Source organism: Vigna unguiculata, chromosome 10 (genome assembly GCF_004118075.2).
Source record: "Vigna unguiculata cultivar IT97K-499-35 chromosome 10, ASM411807v1, whole genome shotgun sequence".
Classification (NCBI taxonomy): domain Eukaryota; kingdom Viridiplantae; phylum Streptophyta; class Magnoliopsida; order Fabales; family Fabaceae; genus Vigna; species Vigna unguiculata.
In genome coordinates, this window is record NC_040288.1 from 37115078 (window position 1) to 37140451 (window position 25374).

General features: G+C 31.7%; 3 protein-coding genes and 1 long non-coding RNA gene across 4 annotated transcripts; 1 reads left to right on the top strand and 3 right to left on the bottom strand.

Annotated features, from left to right (window-relative positions):
- Positions 1-1612: 1612 nt before the first annotated feature.
- Positions 1613-4060, bottom strand: LOC114167487 (subtilisin-like protease SBT1.9). The gene has a single exon (XM_028052583.1). It carries the CDS (start codon positions 4058-4060, stop codon positions 1802-1804), a length of 2259 nt encoding a protein of 752 aa, XP_027908384.1. The 3' UTR covers positions 1613-1801.
- Positions 4061-7670: 3610 nt separating this feature from the next.
- On the top strand, positions 7671-11745 carry LOC114165957. The gene is made up of 3 exons (XR_003599824.1): positions 7671-7844; positions 7952-8019; positions 11514-11745. It is a non-coding gene; the product is annotated as an uncharacterized LOC114165957 (long non-coding RNA).
- A 1819-nt stretch (positions 11746-13564) lies between these two features.
- Positions 13565-15973, bottom strand: LOC114166231 (subtilisin-like protease SBT1.9). The gene has a single exon (XM_028050936.1). The coding sequence runs from the start codon at positions 15918-15920 to the stop codon at positions 13674-13676; it is 2247 nt and encodes a 748-aa protein (XP_027906737.1). The 5' UTR covers positions 15921-15973; the 3' UTR covers positions 13565-13673.
- Positions 15974-22187: 6214 nt separating this feature from the next.
- LOC114166050 lies at positions 22188-23422 on the bottom strand. The gene has a single exon (XM_028050700.1). The coding sequence runs from the start codon at positions 23012-23014 to the stop codon at positions 22424-22426; it is 591 nt and encodes a 196-aa protein (XP_027906501.1). The 5' UTR covers positions 23015-23422; the 3' UTR covers positions 22188-22423.
- Between the last annotated feature and the right edge of the window lie 1952 nt (positions 23423-25374).

The following is a 25374-nucleotide window of genomic DNA, read 5'->3' on the forward strand; positions in this document are numbered from 1 at the left end:
AGTGGAAGAAAACAATCTTCAGCAGGGGATCTCACTTAGGCTAGAGGGTCTCGCCTAAGCTAGAGAGGTTATCTCGCTTAGGCGGGCTTCCCTCGCCTAGGCGAGAGCCCTTACAGTGGTAAAAAGAAGCTCTGGACGAATTCTCGCTCAGGCGAAGCTGGCTCGCCTAGGCGAGAGGTTATCTCGCTCAAGCGACTCCAGCTCGCCTAGGCGAGACTTCGCAAATTGACAGAGGTGAGTTTCTGGTATTTTCGCTCAGGCGAGACCAACTCGCCTAGGCGAAACTACCAGAAAATTCTCCCTGTTCTGCACATGCAAACTCGCCCAAAGGCCATCCCCACTCAATTTCATACTTTAGCAGTCTCAAACTTCAATTAAACAAGCAATCATGCAATCAAAGCACTCCCAAATGCAATTCACACCAAAATGAGTTACAAAGTTAGCTTCCCTTACCTTTTGCCAAGACTTTAACTGGTGGACTCAAGCAGATTTACAAGACAGCAGAGTTTTAGCTTAACCTAGAGGAATTCATCACAACGACATGGAGAAGAAAGAATTTCGTGATTAGATTCAGAAATCGGCGAGTAATTAAAGGATTCTAGCTGGAACCGAACCCAATTTTAAAAGAAGCCTACCTTGGGGGATGGAGGTTTGAGGGAGAGAGTTGCGGAGGTTCCTGCTGGTTGGTTCTTCCGGAATCTGAGTAGGAAAAAGGAAATGGTGAGATGGCAGCACAGAGAGAGGGAGTGGAAGAGAGTTTGGAGTTGCAGAGGAGAGTGGAAGGAATGAGGAAGAAGAGTGAGCTTCTGTTTTGGAAGAGGGTAAAAGAGAGGTATTACAAAAAATAAATAAAATAATTTTAAAAAAAAGTAATACTTTAAGGATAAACTGTTCTTTAATAATTTATTAAATGACAAAGTAATTAGAAATTATAAAAAAATTAAGAATGAAAAAATTAGTATAGAAATAGATTTATATTTTTAGATCAAATCAATTTAAAAATAAAACAAATGGAGAAAAGAGTAAAATAACTTCTATGCAAATGTGACAATAAAATAAAATAAAATAATAATGTATTAAAAAAAATCAATTTTTGAACACTTGTTAATAAAATAAACATGCATAATAAAGTAAATTTTCTGGTATGTTCTTTCCTTATATCATAATTTATAATAGAGTATAATAAATAATAGATAATAGATAATATATGTAATTTTAAAAGTGAAAAATTAATTACTTTAAAATGATACTATTCAATATATATTTTCAATAATAAATCTAATAAAATTATTTTCAATAATAATGATTATGTTGAAAGTTACATAGAAGTATATATTTTAGTTAGCAAATAGATTCACAAAAGATTAATCAATTCATACAATAATTTGTAACTAGTGAAGAATGATTTTCTACCGTTAAGGAATAGATTTGTCATATGAGCTTCCATTCCAATTCAACAAATTTATTGATGGAGTCCTTCAACAATAGGAAATATATTACCATCTCCAATCGTAGTTGCACAACATATTTTTCACCGACTACATGGTCACCATCAAAATCAACAATGCAATGGACAACCACATTATTGTACAGAGAACATATGAAGCTCGTTTAGTCCAATGAAGCAAAATCAAATTTTATGCGTAAAACTACAATTTTTAGAATATTGTTGGCAAATTTTCAAACAAACATTAGGATTACTAGGAACTATGATATCAAGAACATTTCCTTTGTTAGTGTATACTTTCCACTTTAAGCATATGGAAGCATTTCTCGATTACAAAATTCATGAATATGGAAATTATTGTGAAGATAATGGATTGGTGACAACAATAGGACTCCTCACCACATGTTTCACGTCAGTCCAAGTGACATACCCGAAACTCTCCCTCTTTGGACCTTCAATCCTTAACTTGTAACTTAGCTTCTCATTCGTCTCCTTGAATACCAACTTGTTTGGGAAAATGCTAACATTGAACCCTTTGATTGGTGTAACACTAACAGTATATATCGTTTGTCCTTCCCCAACATTGGTCACTGTTCTAAAAAAGTCCCAAGTTACGGTTGATTCGTTAGAAGAACCATTGTCACGGAACAAAGCAATGAAAGAAGGGTAATTAAGATCTAGGGAAGGTTTGGAACAATTGAAGATAGAGGATCTTGTGATGGTTGTGATCTGTTGCTGGGTGAAGTTCATTGCACAGAGAAGATTGACATAATCTTGACTTCCCACATCGTAAACTAGTCCTGGGTCAAGGGCTTTGTTAGGGTTGATATGACCAGCACCCATGGCTAAAGGAGAGGCTGGACTGTCTCCGTTACCAATGTCTTTTATGGGTTCCTTAGTATTGTCAAATATATCTGATGTTGTCATTATGGCTGACCGAATAGTTGCAGGGCTCCAATCAGGATGTGCTCCTTTTAACAATGTTGCCACACCTGACACATGAGGGCATGCCATGGATGTTCCACTTAAAAAATTGAAGTTACTATAAAGGGATTGAAATCCAGAGTATGCAACTGGAAGATTTTGAGGCCATGCAGCTAAGATTGATGTACCAGGAGCAGTGATGTCTGGTTTCAGCACAAATGGGCAATTATTTGATGGTCCTCTAGAACTGTAAACATCTACTTTCGGTGAAGGTTTAATACCTAATGTTGTTATCTTAAAAGACATGTTTGCTTTTGCATTAGAATCACTCTTGATGTATGCTTTGAGAATTTCTCCATATCTTGGGTTTATAATGATTCCTACAAGATCAGGGTCATTATAAATTGAGATGTCGGTAACGCTTGAAATGAACACTGATGCCAAAACATTTGCAGCTTTTATATTAAACTCAAGATTGGAAAGATTTCCACCCATATCCTCACACACCACAATCTTGTTATGTGCTTTGGCCAGTTCCGTAGAATTGTTACATGGGCCCATAAAAACAATAGGAACTTGGTATTCTAAGAAGTTTCCTGTTAGATAGGTTGATAAGCCAAGTAGTTTGACACCATTGCCAAGGGTAAGAGACGCCCGAATTTCACGATCCAAAGTTCCAGCAGCCACGTTTATAACCCATGGTATTCCATTGTGCAAACTTCCACGAATAGGCCCTGAATTCCCTGCCGACGTGGACACAAAAATGCCTCTATCCATAGCTGCAAAGGAAGCTATAGCAACAGGGTCATGAAACAAAGAGAAATTATTAAAGCCAAGTGAAAGGGAAAGAATATCAACCCCATCTGATATTGCAGTATCAATTGCAGCTATTACGTCAGATGGGTAAGCGTTTTCATTCCACACAACCTTGTATATGGCTAATCTTGCCCTTGAAGCAACTCCTTTTGCTGATCCATTGGCATTTCCAAAGAATGATGCATTGTCGACTTGTCTTCCAACTGCAGTGGAAGATGTGTGAGTTCCATGGCCCTCTGTATCCCTAGTTGAGTTCACAATTTTTGCCAATTTGGATTTCTGGGAAAGGAACCCTTTGTTAAAGAATTGAGCTCCAATGAGTTTCTTGTTGCATTTGATACTACTTTCACAATTGCCATGCCATTTTGTAGGAAGCTTATCAGGCATCCCTTCATCATTGAAGCTTTCACTTTCTGGCCATACTCCTGTGTCCACCAAACCAACAATGACATCTTCACCAAATTTTGCAGCAGGCCAAGCTCCTGTGTTGGGATTAAGGCCAAGGAATTCCGGTGAGTGTGTTGTGTCAAGCTTGGTTGGGAAATCTGGTGTGGAAGAAACGTAACCTGGGGAGGTTTTGAGAGCTTCAAATTCTTGTGGTGACAAATTTGCAGTAAAACCGTTCATGGCGTTGGTGTAGGTGTAAATCAGTTTAGAAGAGGCAATATTAAGATTGTTATCATTAGAGGTAGGAACATTATCTAATAAAGAAGAGAGAGTAGACAAATACCAAGCATGGTGGGTGGAAAATGCTTTGGGCATGGCTAATTTGTCCATATGGATGATATAGTTATCTGATTGAGCCATGGTATAAATGAGATTAAGGACAATGATGCAAGAAAAACATAGAAAAAAAGGAGTTTTGGTAGCCATGATGGAAGATTATTTTGAATACGAATGATCAAGATTGGTATTTAAATAAGAAAAACAATTTATGTTTATTGAAAATATTAATTGACATTTAATATATAATTAAATAAAAAAATATTAATTAACATTTAATATATAGTTAAAAAGGACAAAAAGAAAAGTTACTAATTAACATTTAATATATGTACTTAAAGAGGACAAAACAAAAATTATTAATTAGCCTTTAATACATGATTAAAGAGGAAAAAAAAGAAAAATAATAAATTTATAAATTATACAATGTCATAAGAAAAGAGAGATAAAAAATATATATTTAAAAAATGAATATAAGATGAAAAATGTACGTGTATCATCATTTTTATATTCCACTTTTTAAAGTACAGCTATTTAACTATTCTTATATGTATTCCCGTTTTTATTATATTAAAATGCATATAAATTTATTTTTTTATGAGTAATCAATTATAAAATAATAAATAGTAAAATTAAGTATATATATATATATATATATATATATATAAATTTGTTAAAAATATTATTAAAAGTTATATAACTAATATTTATAACGTGTCTAAGTTATTACTTATTTTAAAATAAAGAAAAGTTATTCAATTCTTTATTTTATTAAATAAATAAACAAATTATTTTTTATTTATAAAAAGTAAATTATCTAATTAAAACATAACACTATAATAAGTTACCAAAGAGGAAGTTACCAAAAATTATTAAATAGTTGTATTTTGAAATGAATATCAAAATATATTTTTCTTTATTAAACTCCACCGATTACAACACCATTAAATATATATATATATATATATATATATATATATATATATATATATATATATATATACTAAAAATAAATCACTTTTGAATATATTATTAATTATTAATTGGTCAACTGATTCCACTAAAATGCAATTTTGCTAAAATAAATTGAATCATCACGTGTGCAATTCATATTAAAACTTCGAATGATAACAAGATAAGTATGAATGTTATTATCTCTTCCTTATTTTTTAAGTTAAGATTTGTCTTTATGATTCACGTATTCAAATATATATAAAACTTTTATTTTAACCTCATCTTCGTTAGGGGACAAATATTTTTATTTTCGTACTCGACTATTTATTATTTTAAATATTAATTAAATTATTGTCTTGATAAAAATTAAAAAAATATATATATGATATTATCAATTATTTAATATTAAAAAGATTTAAGAAAAAAATTATAATTATACAAATATTAAATAGAACTATAAAAAATAATTTGATAAAAATCAAATAATTATAGAAAAGGATAAAATGGTCACGTTTATCATAAACAAGTTATAAAATTAAGATAAAAAAATTAACATAAGTTTTTAGATTACATAATAAATTGAAGATATTTTAATAATTTAAAACCAAAAAATATATAAAAATATAAATGATTATTGAAATTGATATAGGAACAATGTCTGATATGGACATATCATCTTATTCTCGTATCCAAATTAAAAAAATAAATATTATTCCTATTTATATATACATACTTAATAAGAAAATTTTAATCTTTTATTATAATCGAACGGAGATAATACCCACATCAACAGTTGATTTACATACCTAATTAAAGTTGTTTTAAATTTATTTTTAAGTGATTTTAACTGTAATTTTTAAGGTGATATAAAGACAAGAAGAATTATTTTTATAAATTTAAGTTTTCTTTTTAAGGCATCTGTATGTTTCAATGAGTAGTCAAATACTGTATTTATGTTTTACGTCTAATTTATTAATAAATTTTAAATGAAAACTAAATAAATTAAGATAAATATAAAAAATAAAGGCGTTGTCAATTACAGTAAAAAACAATATTAATGATTTTATCTAGTCATTATAAGACGCTTATTTCATTGAGTAGTCTACTGTATTCATAAGTTATTTATTATTTACCTTGTTCACTATGAGACTTAAATTAAATTAAATTATATAATATTATTTTATTATCTCTTCTTTATTTTTGAAGTCAAAATATATCTTCATCATCTACATTTTCAAACATATATAAATTTTTATCTTAATCTTATCCTTATTAAAAAAACATATATACTCATACCCGTTTATTTATTATTCTAAATATTAATTGAATTACTTTTTTACAAAAAAATAAAACTACAACAAAAATTAGTTCATATTAAAAAGGATATATATATATATATATATATATATATATATATATATATATATATATATTTTTTTCTGATATAAGAAAATTATAATTATACAAATATAAAACAAAAAATTATATAAAAACATAAATAATTATTTTAAATTTATTTTCCAGCTATTTTAATTGTAATCCTTAATGTGATATTTATAACTATACATAAAAAAATATTTCCTCAGGTTTTTCTAACTTTTACTTTCTTAATTATTATTTTTTAAAATTTTAAAAATTATTCATAATGAAAAACATTTTTTTTAATTTTATTATTTTAATAACTATTTTTTGAATTCAATTAATTATTTATTATAAAAGAATTAGTTGGTTGTTTGATAACAACTTTTTCAAATTTAAATAATTACTCATAATAAAAAAATTATTTACCTTATATTAATTAAAATATTTTCTATTTTAATAATTAAATTTTATTTTATATATATCTATATCTATAACTATGAACTCTTTTTTATTTTTTTATTTTAACATTTTAATTATTATTTGTAAAATTTAAATAATTTAAAAATATTTAAAAATACGTTTGTTACGTCAAACCAATATTTACACCAATAAATATAAGAATAATTATTTATATAAATTTAAGTTTTACTTTTAAGACATCTGTACGTTTTATTGAGTAGTCAAATACTGTATTATTTTTACGTTTAATCTATTAATAGACTTAAAATAAAAATTAAATAAATTAAGATAAATACCAAAATTAAACCGGTGGTCAGTGTTGTATAACAGTAAGAAATAATATTAATGATTTTATCATAGTCATATGAGGCGTTTATTTTAATGAGTAGTCTATATTCATAATTTATTTATTATTTATCTTGTTTATCATGAGACTTGAATTAAATAATTTATTATAATTTGATTATCTTTTCTTTATCTATGAAGTCAAAATTTATCTTCACATTTATATATTTAAACAAATATAAAATATTTATCTTAACCTTATCTTCACCAACGGGTATTTTTGAACTTGTCTGTTTATTATTTTAAATATTAATTAAATAATTATATTATAAAAAATAAAATTCACAACAAAAATTAGATAATATTATCAAGTATTTGATGTTAAAAGGATGTATATCCTCTTTTGTCCAATATCAAGAAAAAAATCATAATTGTATAAATATCAAATAAAAGTATAAAAAATAATTTAATCAAAATCAAATAATTGTAAACACGTGTCTAAGAAACTAGTTACTAAATTAAGATAAAAAGAATTAAGATAAATTGTTTAGATTTAATAATATTGAATATATTTTAGTAATTTCAAACAGAAAAATGTATGAAAACAAAAATATTATTGAGATTTGTGTAGGGGCAATGTGATAAATGAGGACAAATTATGTGAAACCCCATTTTATCTCTCTTTTCTCTACCACTTCTCACTCACTGAAAAAGACTCCACAGACCCAACTCTCTTCACTCTGCATTGGTCCCTCCCTTTCTCTCAACCAAAGTTCAACCTTCATACTGACCCATCCTTCTTCTTGATTTTCAGCAGACAAATCAGAAGGGCCAGTTGGTACCTCCCTCCTAGCTAAACCTCCATTCTCTCAAAGTAAGTAAAAATTCATTCTCACTTCTCATCAATTTCGAATTCTGGAAGTTAATTTCGAGCCAAACAGAATTAGGGCCCTATCCTTACTGTATGAACCTTCATTTCAGTCTCTTAGGTTGTGAATTGGAGTGCCTCACTGTGAGAAGCCATAATAGTAGATTGGTGATCAATTAAGGTAAGGGAAGCTAACCTATCATCCTATTTTTGCGAACAGATCATCAATATAGGTTAGAATTGCATGAATTGGATGTTGATTGATGAGTGTGAACAATTGTATGTGGTAGAATTCGTATTGGGCATGAACTGTGTGGCTTGCATGTTGAGACAGCTCGAAATTCTGATGATCTCGCCCAGGCGAGTAGTTTCCGCCTGAGCGAAAATGACAGAAAACCACCCCTGATGCTGCGTGAGGTCTCGCCTAGGCGAGCTGATGTCGCCTGAGCGAGAGTCAAATCTCGTCTAGGCGAAACAGCCTAGCCTGAGCGAGAGTTCGCTCAGATTTTGGGGTTGCTCTCTGTTTGGAGTCTCGCTCAGGCGAGAGCGACTCGCCTAAGCGAGATTACTCTCTAGCCCAGGCGAGATCCCCTAGCTTGGGCGAGTTTCACTGCAGAGTTGAATGTTTCTTATGTTTTTGATGAAATGAATCTATGCTAGTGAATTGATATTTACAATTGACTATTATGCATGTGAACTTTATGATTAATAGTCTATTTGATTATAATTTGTGGAAATGTAGTTAATGGAGAATGTGTGGAATTGGAATTTCAAGGGAAATTCTAAGGAAGATGGTTTTAGTAAATGTAAGGGCATGAGGACTCATATTGGTGGCATCCTGACGCTCCTAGTAACCATTAAGACTCAAGTAGAGCATGATGAGTTATGTCGGGAGGAGTAGCAGGAGGTCCTGGTCTATGAACTCGATCCGTCATAGAGGTGATGGGATTTACCTTGAGAGTGGTTGGGTGAATACCCCTTGTACCTAAAACTCTGCAGAGTTTGGGAACCATCTCGAGTGCAAGCCACCGAGAGCTCCAATGCCACTTACATAATCTGGATATCGAGTCTAGAAGGGTGTGTAGTGTTATGGTTGAGATTGATGGGATGATTTAGATTCTTTGTGTGATAAATTCTGTTTTCGGCCTAAATATAACAATTGCATGATTTGTCTTGATTCAAGTTAGCTTACCCTTCTTGTATGTTTGTGTGTTTCTTGTGTCTTCTATTTATGCAATGATCGTCCTTCTCGATTGACGTGAGCAGATATAGTTACAGGTGAGGATGCACCCCTCCGGGACAGGAGATGAGTATATTAGACGTTCCTTTAGTAGTTGTAACTTTTTGTTAGGCTTAATAGGCCAGATGTTTTGTAATCCCTCTAGAAATGTAAGGATTGTATGTATTGATCCAGGGTATGTATGGTTATTTTGGGGATAACTATATTATACATTTTACTGACCTACGTCATTATCTGCTTCTGAATTATTGAAATTTAAAATATTTTGTTTAATAGTATAAAAACTAAGAAAATGGGATGTTACAAATTCAGTTATTTTTTGTTGAAAAGAGTCACGTAACTTTAATTTATTTCTATGTATTGAATGACTAATTTTATATTTCAAAAAAAATTAAAATAATCAGTTAAAAATTGAACAAAGTTAACTAAAGTTACGTGACTTTTCTTATATAGAGATAAGAAAAAATATTTATAATAAATTTAAGTTTTTTCAGGCATCTATGTGTTTTAATGAGTAGTCAAATACTGTATTTATGTTTTACGTTTAATTTATTAATAGACTTCAAATAAAAATTAAATAAATTAAGATAAATACATAATTAAATGGGTTGTCAGTTGTATAACAGTAAGAAAAATTATTAATGATTTTATCTAATCAATATAAGGTTTTCTTAAGACTGTATTTATAATTTATTTATTATTTATTTTATGCACCGTGAGACTTATATAAAAAATGTTAAAAAATTTACTTTATTACCTATATTTATTTTATTGATAATTGTAAGCCCATTTTTCTGTTCCTGAGGGTTGGGCCTGACCATTTCGTAGGTCCAAGACTAGTCCACTTAAGGGACCTCAATACCCCTTTCAGCTCACTCAATATGCACTTGTCTCCTTTTCAGAAACAATTTCCTCTCCCCCCTCTTGTCTCCTACAAGGTGTTCTGCTAGGGCACAAAGTTTGTCCGCCCCAGAGCTAACAAAACCCATTCTATTTCCAGGTAAGCTGAGCTTTAGAGCTTTTGGTCCGTTCCTTCCCCTTTTCTCACTGTTTGAGCACGTTGGTCAAGTTAGGGTTAAGTTTCCTAACCTCGTTTTGTGCGAATCTTCATGTTTCAACTCTCTAATATAGTTCTTGGAGTTGTGGTACTTTCAGTTGCGGGTCTGTTCCGTTTTGTAGCATCTAAGCAAGGTAAGGGAAGCTAGATTTACCAGTTCAAAGTTATTTTTGTGTGTTTTTGGTTTGTTCCATGTTTATAAGCTAGAGTAGTATGTTTAATCGAATGAAACTGGGTTGTATGCATTGTTGGATGTTGGCTTGAACTGTTTCTCTACTGCATGTGTGCTAACAGTGGTGAGAACTGTCATTCTCGCCCAAGCGAGCTTGTCTCGCCTAGGCCAGAGTATCAGAAGCTCGCCATGGTTCTGCTCGAGCATCTCGCTCAGGCGGAGAGTTCTTGTTTTGAGCGACGCATTGTCTTGCTCAGGCGAGAATGGCTCGCCTAATCGAGCCCTCGAGGAAAACTCGATGTTCTCTACTCGCGTCCTCGTTCAAGCGAGATGCTTGGTTTTGGGCGAGTGGTGGTCTCGCTCAAGCGAGTTGGCCTCGCCCAAGCGAGAGATCGCAGAGGTCCACTATTGCAGGACTCGCTCAGGCGACAACGCCTAGCTTAAGCGAGACAGTTGTTGTAGCTTAAGTGAAGGCTTTTAGCCTGAGCGAGAATGGGGCAGAAATGATCTTGGTTCCTTGAATTTATCCATGGTTTGGCTGTATGTATTAAATATGCTTGGTTGTTTGATCTGCATGCACTGGAATTGGTATGTTTGGTATGAGCTATGGCATGGAATTGTTGAATGATGGTTTGGTGAAATGAGAATTGGATGTATGAGATGAAAGTGTTGGTTACGATATACGAAACATGAATTTGGTGTGTGATAGGCGTAATTCCATGAGTCTCGTGGGAAGACCTCATGGTGGTGTGTAGTGTATATGTTAAGATATGAATTCAAGTAAGGACTGCATCCCGAAACTCTAATGGGTCAGTGAGTCTCAAGTAGAGCAAACTGACCCAAGTGGTGAGAGTAGCGGGAGGCCCTAGTCTCTGGCATGATAATGACCTTAGACGCTTAAAGGCTAACCTTGTGTGTGGTAGGGTGAAACCCATTGGCAATGGCTCTGCAGAGCAGTAGAGGCTACCACAAGTGCACGCGTCCAATGAATCCGATCTTAGTATATGTATCCGGATAATTGAGTCATAAAGTCTTGCTCGTTTGTTATAACATGATTCTTTGGCCCTACTGATTTGCATGCTTGGACTGTTTTACGTACTTATCTGCTATAATATGTTAAATTCAAATTACACTAGCTTACCCTTTCATTTCATGTTTGTGCTGTCTTATTTCCTTCTTGCGATGATCGCCTTTTGGTGGGAGCAGATGGGAGGGATGTTCAAGGTGGATTTGGGGGTAGCGACAGTGCGGCTTAGATTTTTCTGTCTCGATGGCTCTTAGGAGTAATTTCACGGCCATGGGGCCTTTTGTAATAGTTGCCTTAATGGCAACCCTTTTGCAAAACTGTTGAACTTTTAGATTTTGTTTTGGTTATAGCATGGTTGTATGCCTAGGATTCCTTTTAAGTACTCCTATGGATGACTGTTAAAGTACTTTTCTTGACTCTGGCTTTCATCCGTGAGCTTTGCTCTTTATTATTATAACTATGCGATGTTTTATTTAGTAAATTAATCTATTTAAATGGGATGTCACAATAAGTATTAAAACAATTAATATTTTAGTTTTAACGCATTATTTATTTTTTATTTATATTTATTTTTCTTCACATGTCTATGGAGAATTATCTTACTCTTTTATTCAATTAATTTATTTTTAAACTGATTTTCCATAAAAACAAATTATATTTCAACTTAATTTTGTAAGATAAAAAGAGAAAAAATATATTTTTTAACGCATGTCAGCAGACTAGACATGAACATTTTGAATACTTCACTAGTACATTGTTTATATGCTAGTAAAGAGAATGAATTTGACATCAATTGTTTTCTGGGATTTATTTTAGTTCTCCAACCGAAACATTTCAATGCGAGGTAAAAAAATGGGGACTTAGGCTTCGATTCTTATCTTAATCAAAACATTAATATATAGACTTCGATTATGGAATTGACAATCAAAGCATTGGTCCTATACATGACAAGATAAAAATTTGAAATCCTTTAAATGTAGAATTAAGAGTGTGTTTCGAATAATGGAATACAGAAATGAGAGGCAAAACGTGTACGGAGTGTGCAGGACAATGGAAGAAGAAGGCATGAGCAATGCCAAAACAATAAAAAGAGAATGCATGAGCAATATAATAGAGTATCAACAATGGAGAAACATGTGATTTTGACAAACTTGTGACGAAGACCAAAATGTTGTCTCTTCATTGTGAACAAACATTTAATAAATAAACCAAAAGAAACGCAAGAAAAAGGAACATGATCCTCCAAATAATAAGAGATTGTCTTTGGAGACCAAGAATAGAAATGAAGAGGAGAGAAGAACAAGATGTTTCGCAAGGAGAGTAAATAAGAATAAGATGTTTCGCAACGACCAACAATGGTAATGGAGAAGAATTTCGCTTGGAGAGAAGAAGAACAATGATTTCAAATGCAACAAAGAAGGAAGAGTGTGAGTTCTCATAAGTGCATAAGAGATACAAAAGTTCTACCGCAACGCAATGTTGTATCAAGGAACTAACTTTCCTAAAAATTTAACCTTAAACAAAATAATAGACTTCAATTTTTTATAGAATCGAAATCTGTTTTTAATTGGTTAGAAAATAAGTTTTGATATTGTACAAAGAATTGAACCCATAATTTTGAAAAATTCCACTACATCTACATTTTCACAAGTTTCATTTTTTTTTTTAAACAAAAACGTATAAGACGAGCTTGAAAGTCATTTATGCATCTTCTCATTGCACATTGTATAAAAATAGTTATTTTATAATATATTAAAAATAGTTATTGAGGAAGTGGATAAGAATACTTCCGTTGCCTGGAAACATCTTTTAAATTTTTAACGATGTGGTTTTATTTAAAATTTCTCATCTTGAGATTGTATTGTTAATAAAAACAAATAAAAATACACACAAAACAGAAAAACTTGTCAAATACAATGTATATAGAGTTAAATAAGAGGTGAGATAAGTAGAAATTGCAATTTTCACAATTAAATTATTTTAATATATATTGAATAAAGGTGATTTTCTACATCTTTTAACGGTACGTATTTTAGACGGACAAGATAAATATAGTGAAAAAAAAAGTATTATAATGGTATGATAAGGAAGAAAGAAGAAGAAAAAAGTTTTATATATATATATATATATATATATATATATATATATATATATATATATATTTATAATTATCAAAGTAGGAAAATTTGGAGTATAAAAGAATCAAACTTATTTGGCAAGTCGTAGAAAATCGTATTACTCAAGTGAGAAATGATGATTATTTTCTATAGAAAAATTCTTTAGTTAATATACATTTTTCACTTGATTCATAGATATGAGATAGATACATATATATAACGTTAGAAATCGAATTTGAGAGTGGTGACCACAATGGGACTCCTAACCACATGTTGGAGGTCCGTCCAAATGAGATACCCAAAAGCAACTTTCTTCTCTTTCTTCTTTCTCGGACCTTCAATTCTCAATGTGTAGCTCAACTTCTCGTACTTCTCCTTGAACACTAACAATTCAGGGCTCACACTAACTTCGTACCCTTCCACGGGTATAAAGCTGGCAGCATAGCTTGCAGGTCCCTCACCAACATGGGTCACTGTTCTCTGAAATTCTTGTGCTGTACTTGAATTGTTGCTGTTGAAAAAAGCAATAAAAGAAGGGTAGTTGAGATCCAAAGAAGGTTTGGAACAATCATTGGAAGAGGTTCCGGTGATGACGGTGATGTTTCTTTGGGTGAAGCCAAGAGCGCAGAGCAGATTAACGTAATCTTGAACTCCAACATCGTAAACAAGTCCAGGGTTAAGGGCTCTATTAGGGTTGATGTGACCAGATCCAGATGCCAAAGGAGAGGCTGCTTTGTTATCGTTGCCGATGTCTTTGATGGGTCCCAAGGTGTTATCAAGCATGTCTGATGTTGTAACAATGGCTGACCTAATGGACGCAACACTCCATTCAGGGTGTGCTCCTCTTAACAATGCTGCCACACCAGCAACATGAGGGCATGCCATGGATGTCCCACTTAACAAATTGAAGTTACTGAAAACATTTTGGGTCCCAAACGTTTCCACCGGAAGATTTTGAGGCCATGCAGCTAAGATTGAAGTACCAGGAGCAGTGATGTCCGGTTTCAACACAAATGGACAACTACTCGAAGGCCCTCGGGAACTGTAACTATCCACACTCGGTGCTGGTTTAGTATCCAAAACTGTCATCTCAAAAGACATGCTTGCTTTCGCACTAGAGTTATTGCTCTTGATGTAAGCTTTCACAATTTCCCCATCTGTTGTTGAAACAACAATTGTTGCAAAGCTATTATCTAAGAAAAACGAACTGTCGGAACTATTTGTTATGAACACTGCCGCGACAACGTTTGCTTCATAAATGTTTGACACTTGAACATCAATGATTGTTCCATTGTCTTCGCACACCACAATCTTGCTCCTCACTTTGGCCAGTTCCTTCACTCTGTCGCACAACCCCATGAAAACAATTGGAACATGGCCAGAGGAGAAGTTTCCATGATAGAGAGACATGCCGGTTACTTGGACTCCATTGCCAAGAGTAAGAGCCCCGTGAAATTCACGGTCCAGAGTGCCAGCAGCCACAGTTATGACCCATGGTATTCCATTGTGAAGTCTTCCGAGGAAAGGCCCTTCGTTCCCTGCTGAAGTCGACACAAAAATGTTTTTCTGCATTGCTGCAAACGTTGCTATAGCAACAGGATCCTCGTACAAAGGTATATCATCGAAGCCAAATGACAAGGAAAGAACATCCACCCCATCAGATATTGCACCGTCGATTGCAGCTATTATATCAGACATGTAAGCTCCATCTTCCCACAGGGCTTTGTACATGGCAACTCTCGCACTTGAAGCCATTCCAGTAGCTGATCCAGAAGCATAGCCGAAATACGATGCACCTTCGACTACGCTCCCAGCTGCAGTGCTTGATGTGTGAGTTCCATGACCCTCAGTGTCACGTGTTGAGTTCGCACCTATGGTGATGTTGGGGTGCTTTGCCAACAACCCTTTGTTGAAGAACCTTGCTCCAATGAGCTTCCTGTTGCATTTGATGGTACTTTCGCATTGGCCTTTCCATCGTGAAGGAACCGCACCAATTCCCTCGTCTCTGAAGCTTTCACTTTCTGGCCAAATTCCAGTGTCCACCAAACCAACAATGACATCCTTGCCGAATTGTGCCGCTGGCCAGGCCCCCTCATGGGGGTTGAGGCCAAGAAATTTCGGTGAGTGTGTTGTGTCACGCTTGGCCGGTAAATCTCGTAAGAAAGAAACATAACCGGGGGAGGTTTTGAGAGCCTCAAGCTCTTTGGGTGAAAGGTTTGCGCTGAAACCATTGATGACATTGGTGTAGGAGTAAAGAAGCTTGGAAGAAAGAACAGAGTTAAGATTATTAGTGGTGGATTTGGAATTTTTCAATGCTGAAGAAAGAGTGGATTGGTACCAAGTGTGCTGGGTGGAGAATGCTTTGGGCATGGCTGATGTGTCCATGTGAATGATATAATTGTCAGACTGAGCCAACGTGAGGGTTGCGAAGTAGAAGAGGCAAAGAGAGAGACAAATATGGGTAGCCATGATTGGGTTAATGTGAATGACTACGGAGCAAAGTGTTTGTTTAAATAGAGAATTTGTGGCATTCCTTAACTAGCCCCCATAAGATATTCTTCACTCTCAAAAAAAAAAAAAAAATTGAATTTTGGGCACTTTTAAGATATCCACACCTTATAAAAGAAAGATAAATAATTTATAGAATGTGTAAAGTATCATGATCTTATTAAAAGTCTTCTATCCCAAAGGTATCTTTTGAGAGACCCCAGTGCCCCATGATTGAGGAGCAATGTACGCCCGTGCTGTGGATGATTTTGGACACCTTTGTCTGCAACTCATTCAATAATAATTACAGGTTTTTAGCCTGATATAATAATTCAAAGTTTTATTTGCAAATTAAACTCTTAAAATAAAAACCTGTATTTGGTATTATATTTATAATTCAATGACCAGGCTGTACAAGTTTGTCTATAATCTCTAAATTTTTCCTATCCAGCTTGATAGTTAGAAACTAGAAAGCGATTTTCTCAAGTTTCACTTTGATTTGTTCATACATGGATGATGGATTCAACTATGAGGCACATGCATATCGATATCGTCGTTAAAATACGATCCCCTTTAACACGTTTATAAATTAATGAAATGGTTGCATGCATCTATCTTCATTATTTAACGTGTCATATCCGATTGACTATGCTAAATAATTGATCCACAGTATAATTTAAGGAAAATGAGTTTTCGACAATTTTTTTTTTTTTTTGATAAATTTGACAAGTTTTCTATAACTAGAATTAAAATTGATTAATTTTTTATTTTTTAATTAAAATAAAGTAATAAAGTAGTATTTTTTTTTACTTAAATAAATAATTTATCAAACTTTGTTATAATTTAATTGAAAATCATGCTAATTTTGTTTATGGGTCATTACCTTCTTTTTTTACGCTAGCACCATAATTGTGGCTGGAATTTTTCTGAAAATAACAAGAAGAAAATTGTGTTCCGGAAATTACAAGGAAATTACAGTGAGGTCGCTGTAGCTCATTGCATCTATAATTAATAATCTTTCAAACTACAATGTTTTCTTCATGGTGTTACTCAGGTTCGAGATTTATATATATTATATTAATAAAAACGTAGATGATTGGTGGTTCGATAGCGGTGACTGAAATCTTTTTTTTTTCTCACATAATTTATTTTTTTAATTTGTAAAACTCGATCGTAAAGGAAATTAAATCTAATAGCACTCAAAGTATTGACTTGTTGACTTTTATAGCTTTTTAAGTCAACCCAGAGTGGGATATTTATATTTTATGACTGTAACTACATGGGAAATTATGCCCTAACCTGATTCTCAGACTAATAAAAATATAAGTTGTTGTCATGTTATCTTTCTTCATGTATATCGTTTCCATTGTGTTCATACACCGGACAAAGAGTCGTTGAGTGAGAAAATTAAGAAAAAAAATTGATTATTAATGAAGTGTTTCATATTATTTTATTTTGATAATGAATAGTTAAATGTAACAAAAACAGTATGTACTTTGATAATGTAATTAAGATAAGGAGAAGAGTAAAAGGACAAGAGACAACAACGAGGCACAGACCCAGTTCTGCCTAGCCATTCTTGTTTTTCATCGGAAAAAGAAAAATTGCAATAGGAATTTTCAATAATGAATAGAGACGAAAACGATGTTCTAGCTAAAGAAATTTTTGTCTTTTTGTTTAACATGTTTAAGATTTATATGATGAAAAAAAAAATAGTATAAACAGCTATTAGTTATGTTAGGTATTATGGGTATAACTGGAAATATACAACACTAATGAGACTTGAACTCAATCGCATAAGATATTGATATTACTCTCAACCCAAAATTTTAAGACAATTGGTGTATGAATATTTATTCTTTTATAATATTTTATTTTGTCGATGTGAAATTTAGACTCTTTACTTGAGTCCCTGACAAATTGATATATAGGTTTCGCCGTATCTGGATTCCTGGTCCCAAGAGGTGATTAGTAATTTGTTCTTACTTGCTCGTGAAGCTTTCTGGAATTTGGAAGCATATTGAAAGTAATGGATGACTACTGTGGATGAAAGGTCTCTGGCAAATTTCGAAGGAAAAAGAATCTTTTTTTTTAGTGGGCACTCACACTTTCATGGGTGTGTTGTGGGAATGTGGTCATACATATCATATAGAATTATCGTCAACGCAAAGTAACCACTTGGATTCTTTTGTATTATTTTTTTCATTTTAACAATATTAAAGGATGATAATATAAATATGGGTGAATGAATTTATTGGTTTTTGTAATAATATTGTAAATATTATATCATTTCTTTTTTTTTCTAATTAATTAAAAGTGTAAAGAAAATCAACTCTATTAATTTTAGTATTTAAATTGATTATGCTTGATAAGAATTAAGATCGACGTCGTCGTCATGGCTCACTATAGTTAGTAACCTTTGATGTATAGAGATAAACCTTCAAATGATATCCCACGACGCACCACTTTTTCAAGTGCGTATTTATTTGGACACTTTGGTTTTGGTCCATCTTCAAACATTCCTATTATATAAAATTGTCTTTTTTTTTGTATTTTTATCGTAAATAATTCTGGAACAAGTTTTAGTTATTTGAGGCAAACTAGTTCGAACTAAAATCATAAAACATTGCCTAATCAAGTTTATGGGAAAAAATAAATAAAAATCTGCATGGGTTGATACTTACTAGAAAGGACACGAGGGTGAGAGAGAGAGAGAGAAAGAAAAAATAAGAGAGAAAAAAGAAAAAGAAAAAAAGAGTGTCCTAATACAAAAAATAAGGTGTAGTTAATACTATGTTTTTTGTTTTTTTAAAAATGGTTTGAAAGGCCAAGGTTTAATAAATGGAAAGAAACAACATTGATAAAGTAATCTAACAAAAATATTTTAATTAAATTTTATAATAAATTTAATTTACTCTTAATTGAAATTTTTGATTTTTTTTGTAATAAAATCAATTAAATAAAATTAACTCATTTTTATTTAAGTTACCAAAATGTTTTGATTTTTTTATTTTAACGTTTTTTTTTTAATTTTAACAAACATAAACAGGGAAAGGAAAACAAATAAATTAAAAAAAAAATGATTTAATTTATAGCATAACCATATGGGTGAAGTAGCACAATGAAAAATATCCTTTGATAAAGTTTTGTTCGATAAACTTTGATAAACAATCATTTTTTATAAAAAAAAAAAAATCCAAAATTTGTATTACTTTATTCACTCGTTATAATAGAAAAGAGCATGTTTGATATGGTACCTATGTAGTATGGATGCAAGGTGTCTATAGTGCTAGAAACGTACACATTGGTAATGAGAAGTGATGTTGGGATGTTTGTGTTGTTTGTGAATCTTTTGTTCAATATTTTTCTGGAAACAAAGAACCAAAATTGAGGGGATTATAAGAGGGTGCTAAGGATCTATTTTTTAATATCAACAATGTCCTATTATATAATTGAAAAAATATATTAAATCGACGATATTATATTATGGTGTTTAGAGATGTTAAAAAAATTCATATTTATGAGTATCCACGGATAAAATCCATAACGGGTTGGAAATGAGTATTAAAAATGGATACCTACGATAATGGGTACGAGTATTTTTTATACTCGCATGTTAATGAGGCGGGTACGGGTATCATAGTATCTGTACTCGTGGATATCCATACATGCTATACTCTGATTTAAATTTAAAAAAATGATTAAAACATTAACACACATCGATTTTAAATGAGTTATTTTTTATCAATTGGTTTTAAAAAATCTACATTTATTTGTAAACTATCATTCAACACTATTTAAATGGATTATTTGCACTTTGTTTGAAATTTATAAATGTTATGCATTGTATTTTTATTTGATTTATGATTAAAACGTATTGTTAAATATTAATTTTTCTTTTTGTAAATACTTGCGGGTATCCATGAATATTAAGAAATATGCAGGTACTCGCATAACAAATACCTGAACGGATATGAATATGGATTTAAAGTAGATATTTATCTACTAGGTAGAGTACGAGAGAGCTATTACTCGTATCTTACCTCGTTGACATCTCTAATGGTGTTACCAGATCCAAATTGAGTCGATAAAACTCAAATTGATTGAATCTTGTAAGTTCAATGCTAATTATAATGTATTAGGTAAAATATCGACTTGATTATTAATAATAATAAAGACAATTACACATAGAAGCTGGTCAACAATAAATGAGGGACACTAAAATATATTTGAGTGAAAAAAATGAAGGATTTTTAGAATAATAAAGACGATATGAATTTGGGAATTTAGAAGTAAAGGATAAAAGGGACTCTCTGAAATAGGAAAAAAGAGATTACTCCTTGTATATTCTAGTTGACTAAATTTACCTTGGCTGGAACATATATTCTCTATTAAAATTGAGACAATAATATATTAATTAATACCAGTCACTTTCATCACAAAATATAAAAAAATTGACATTAATAAAAAGTTCAAAAAATTATAAATATAAAAAAGTAAAAAAAAATATATATATATATATATATATCAAATTTACACTTTTTAAATAAATTTTGTAACATTTATGAACAATATCATTCGAAATTTTAGCACCTATACAAAGATGAATCAGTGGTGCGAAGTTATCAACCGAATTTGTTGGTTCTAGAAGGATTTGTTTTCAAGATAAGCGGTTGTTCTTAATTAGCATCAACCAAGTTGTCTCTAAGGACATCTTATTAAGTGAAATGGTCGGCAAAGTTATCAGAAAATGAGTCATCAGAATTCTCAAAAAAGTGTGTTTGATTTTAAGTTGCGGATCATCAATCCAACACTTTATACAATAAGAGAATGCACTTAGTCTCCTATCGTGTGCTGCAATTTACTTCACACAACCCTACCAATCCAATTACCCTATTCTTATGCGTAGTATCAATTTTGTCTATTCTACTATAATCTTCTGTTGTTATATTGCAATCTTCTTCTTCGTTGCAAAAAAATATGCTTTTGGATATTTCAGTTTCAGTTACTTTAAAATGTGTTTTCTTCGAAAGTTTGAAAAATATCATTTTTTTTTCTTTCAATTGATTTAAACAGTGCTTCATTAAATTTCAGAAAGATTAAATTTAGCAACATAATTAATTTGAGTGACGAACGACTTATAAGTTATAACCTTAAGAATTATATTTTAATTTCGATAATTTCATGAATGTAGAACAGTTTGCACTTTGACTAATTCGGGGTTTTATTACCCACTAATATCAGTCTGGGCCATATTTTTTATTTTCTTGCTTCCAGCCAACGTAAAATAGATATGGACTTTAAGTGTCCAAATATAGGCCTCTTTTATGCATTCATTATTACCTTTTGAACCTCCAAAATTGTTGTGTGCACCTCTCCCTTTTCTAGGAACGTCAAAGTTACATTTTTTGAAACCTTTACACTGTCTGAAAACTGTTATCAGGATGTATTAAGAAGTTTTTGGATTATCTACTTTGAAGAAGGCATTTTGGAAAAAAAAATACACTACAAAATGAGAATTTGAAAATTTATCATCTAGAATAAAATTAACTATTCCATATTGTTAATTCAATAACACCTTGAAATATGATTTATTGTAGTTTTAAATTTATGCTGAAATGTTCTTTTTGACAAAGTGAACAGTAAACGATTTTGAAAAGTTTTGATTCACTTTAAGAAGGAACAACGAAACCTTTTTTCCATTCTTCTTTTGACAATTCAACCATTTCACGACTCCTCATCAGTCCAATTACGAACAGGAGAGGAATCTTTAATCTTCTATTCATCTACCTAATCATATCTTATCACACATCAACTCATAAACATTTCACTATCGAATGCAGAATCCAATTTTCCAACCTTCGTCACATTCATGAAACCTCGTGATGCAAGTTTAAATATAAGAAAATGAAATATCACCGATAAAGATTAATCGAAAGATGCTAAAATCATCTAAAGGATCAAGTAGCTTTTGTCTCCTTATCTGATGAAAAAGAATAGTGTTAATTCCTAATATTATGCCACTTTAATTATCTAATATTAATCGACAATAAGAACTTTTAATTAGTATCTCAATTTTGTGTTTTGATTCCTGTTTGTTAAATATCTAACACAATCTTAAAGACATGCCACTAAATAATGAGATACTGTTATGTCAAGTAATACATATTATGCTGTCATCTTACTTCATTTAATAAAATATAATTTCAATATATATATAGTAGTATATCTATGTTAACGCAAAAAAGATGCAAAATATAATTCTCTACACTATGTAATCTGCTGTTATTTTCATACCATCTAACAAAATAAATAAACAAATCTCACTTCACATGCATATATACACACACACACGTACGACACCTAAAAAGAAATATTTAACACGTCCACCAACAAACAAACAAAAAGATAATAATCAGATTTGTTAACACTAAACAAAAAGTCAAAAAGGAAAAATAAATCAAATAATTAATTTTAGCTTGCTATTATTCTACACCCATCTTCTCCGACATAGAACCTTTCCAACTGCTAGCCAAACTCCACTGATCGGAGTTTGCCACCGACGACGGAACGCCGTTGCCGCACTTCGCCACCGTCCTCACGCTCTCTATCAACGCCTCGGTCCGCGACTCTTGCGACAAGATCTCTGACAGCTTCTCAGGGCTTATCACCAACTTCACCTTCCACACTCCACCACTATTGTATCTGGGGACCACTTCTGGTTCCGTGTACACGTTGTTGTTGTTGTTATTGTTGCTTTTGTCGCACGTGGACATTCGGTAAGGAGTTAAGGCCACATCGGATAATTGTCGTGTCATGCTCTTTCTGGAAGAAGAAGGGTTGAGAGGGAGGAGGTAGTAGACTTGGCCGCCGTGGAGCTCTTCCGTTTTCGGCAGCGGTTCCGAGAAGATGTCGCGGCGGCTCCGGAAGATGCCGTGGCCGGGGAACTCGTTGGTTATGCACTCCACAGTTATGGGAGAGAAGAGTTCCATGATGCCTCCGTTTGAGGTTACCACCTTCACCATCATGTCTTCGGACATGTTGTGGTGAAAACCTTTGAACACGCAGTTTCCCATAACACGGGTCCAGTTGGATCGGAGTTACAAAAAAGAAAGAAGAAAGAAGAGAGGTTTTGGATTGTGTTTGTTGTGGTTAAGGTGGTGTGTTTTTTGTTGTGGCTAACGTTGATTAAAAGGGTTTGGTTTTGGAGTGAGGAGGTTTCTTGAGGGTTTCTTGTTCATGGTTGGAAAGATGGGTGAATGAAGAAACCGACACAAAAGGACATGAAATCCTTTTCTTCTATCGGATCCAGAATCGGGTGTGCATTGCTTGGTGGCTATTATTATTAAGGGGGGTGGTCCTACTTTTCTTGTATTATTAGGAAGGAACTAATAACTTAGATATACTATGATCCTTTCGTTCTGCACCTTGTGATCTTCGATTATCATGAAAAATGCATCACAAGGTCAACGATTAGGGATCATGTGTATTGATTAACTTCATAATGTGTCTAAATGCAAAAATAATAGAGTGGGTAACAGTATTATCTGTTATGTTTAAAATGATTGATTTTGTTAGAAAACAATTGTAGAAAAGGCCAAATAAAATAATTGAAAAATGATTACAAAATTCAATATGCAATATTGAAAAAAAAAAAAATATATATATATATATATATATATATATATATATATATATATATATATACTACGGGTTTTATTTTACTTGGGTTTTTTAAGCGTTGATATAATCAATATATTATAAGTGGAGGATTTCTGAGATTGATGAATACCTAACTTTCAGGTGTATTAATGTTTTTCAAAAGAGAAACTTGATTTCTATGCATATTTTTAAAACTCAACCAATTTCTTAGCTAAAATTTCAAAATATAGGTCTTGATGATTTACAGACCCCCATAATAATTTTCACCGGCAATAGTAACATCTTCGCCCAAACATTAATGATTATATATATAATAAGAATCAATCTACTACGCTTCAGCTTACGAGATCAATTTATAAATACATATGTTAACTAGTATCGTAAAAACAATAATTCATACAAAGATATAGGACTGTTAAAATATTGCATTTTCTCCTTAATTTTAACTTATAATTGTGACAATTTTAAGGTGAAGCTAACTCTAGGATTAACTCAACCATATAATATTGTAGGTAATGTTTGTACGCACTCATATATTATGAATTAGTATAGTAGATGTAGGACTTTTAATACATCATCCTCGCACTAAGGTATATACATATCGTACATAGGACTAGACACTAATGAGTGATCCGATAACAACTCGATAAACATAGGTCTAACAAACAATAAATTTTGCTAGAATATAGATTTTAACCTATGAATCTAATATGTTAAAAAGTGGACTTTAAGTCTAACTTAACTTCACAAATCTGACTTGTAAAGTGAAGTTTACATTCAAAAATATATTATGAATTAGTTTTATCTCTAATTGATGAAAGACTTCTAACACCAAAACATATAATACTAATAATTGATTCTAATGACATTAATTAATTAATTGGAACATTGACAAGTATATAAAAACAAAAACAAAAATTCAAATATGAACTCTGAAATCTTCATTTCCCTTTCAAACCTTGTCTGTAAATCCACTTGAGTATATTCCATAGTTTCATATTATTTAAAAGTTTGCATCAAAATAATTATTTAAATATATATCAACTTTCTTAAATTTCTAAAACATTTAATAAAAATAGAAAAATTATGACGAAACTTTGAATTTCAAGATAAATAATAAATGTAATAATTAAACTAACTATACTTAATGACCCAACTGGATGTGGGAATATGCTCTTATTACGTAAAGCCACATATTCTAATTCACTTAGATAGAAGTTAGCTATTTTTGTTATGTCTTTGAGATCCTTTAGCATATGTGACTTCATCTATATTTAATTGAGTCAAAAAGCATTTTACCGTGTCGGTTGTAATTTCTTTAATAACATCCTTCTCTGCATTTCTATTGATCACACCTCTCTTACCATTCATTTCAAACTCCACCATTTATAATATTTTTCTCTTATATGTTTTATGTGTTCAGTTATTTTCTATATTTTGTTCATTCTCCTGTTTTTTCACATTTTTAATAACCAACAATAAAACTACGAAAACTTATACAAAAATATATTTACAAACAAAAAGATTAACATAAACTTACTCTTTTAATATTTCTATTTATTTTCCCCTTATTACTTTATTTTTCACTTGAACATAGAAAACGTAAGTGAATTTGTATCTAGTAATACATTATTTTTTTCACGTATGATGTATCGATATTTTAATTTAGATCATATGTTCGTATCCGATATATATCCATGCTCGATATTTTAGGATGTTTTACGGATATTTACCAATGAAGTATGTAGTCTACAAAGCGATAATACTTTTACGA

What these genes read in the sequence shown, in the direction of transcription:
- LOC114167487 (XM_028052583.1), bottom strand. Translation starts at nt 4,060, where the DNA reads ATGGCTACCAAAACTCCTTTTTTTCTATGTTTTTCTTGCATCATTGTC.
- LOC114166231 (XM_028050936.1), bottom strand. Translation starts at nt 15,920, where the DNA reads ATGGCTACCCATATTTGTCTCTCTCTTTGCCTCTTCTACTTCGCAACC.
- LOC114166050 (XM_028050700.1), bottom strand. Translation starts at nt 23,014, where the DNA reads ATGGGAAACTGCGTGTTCAAAGGTTTTCACCACAACATGTCCGAAGAC.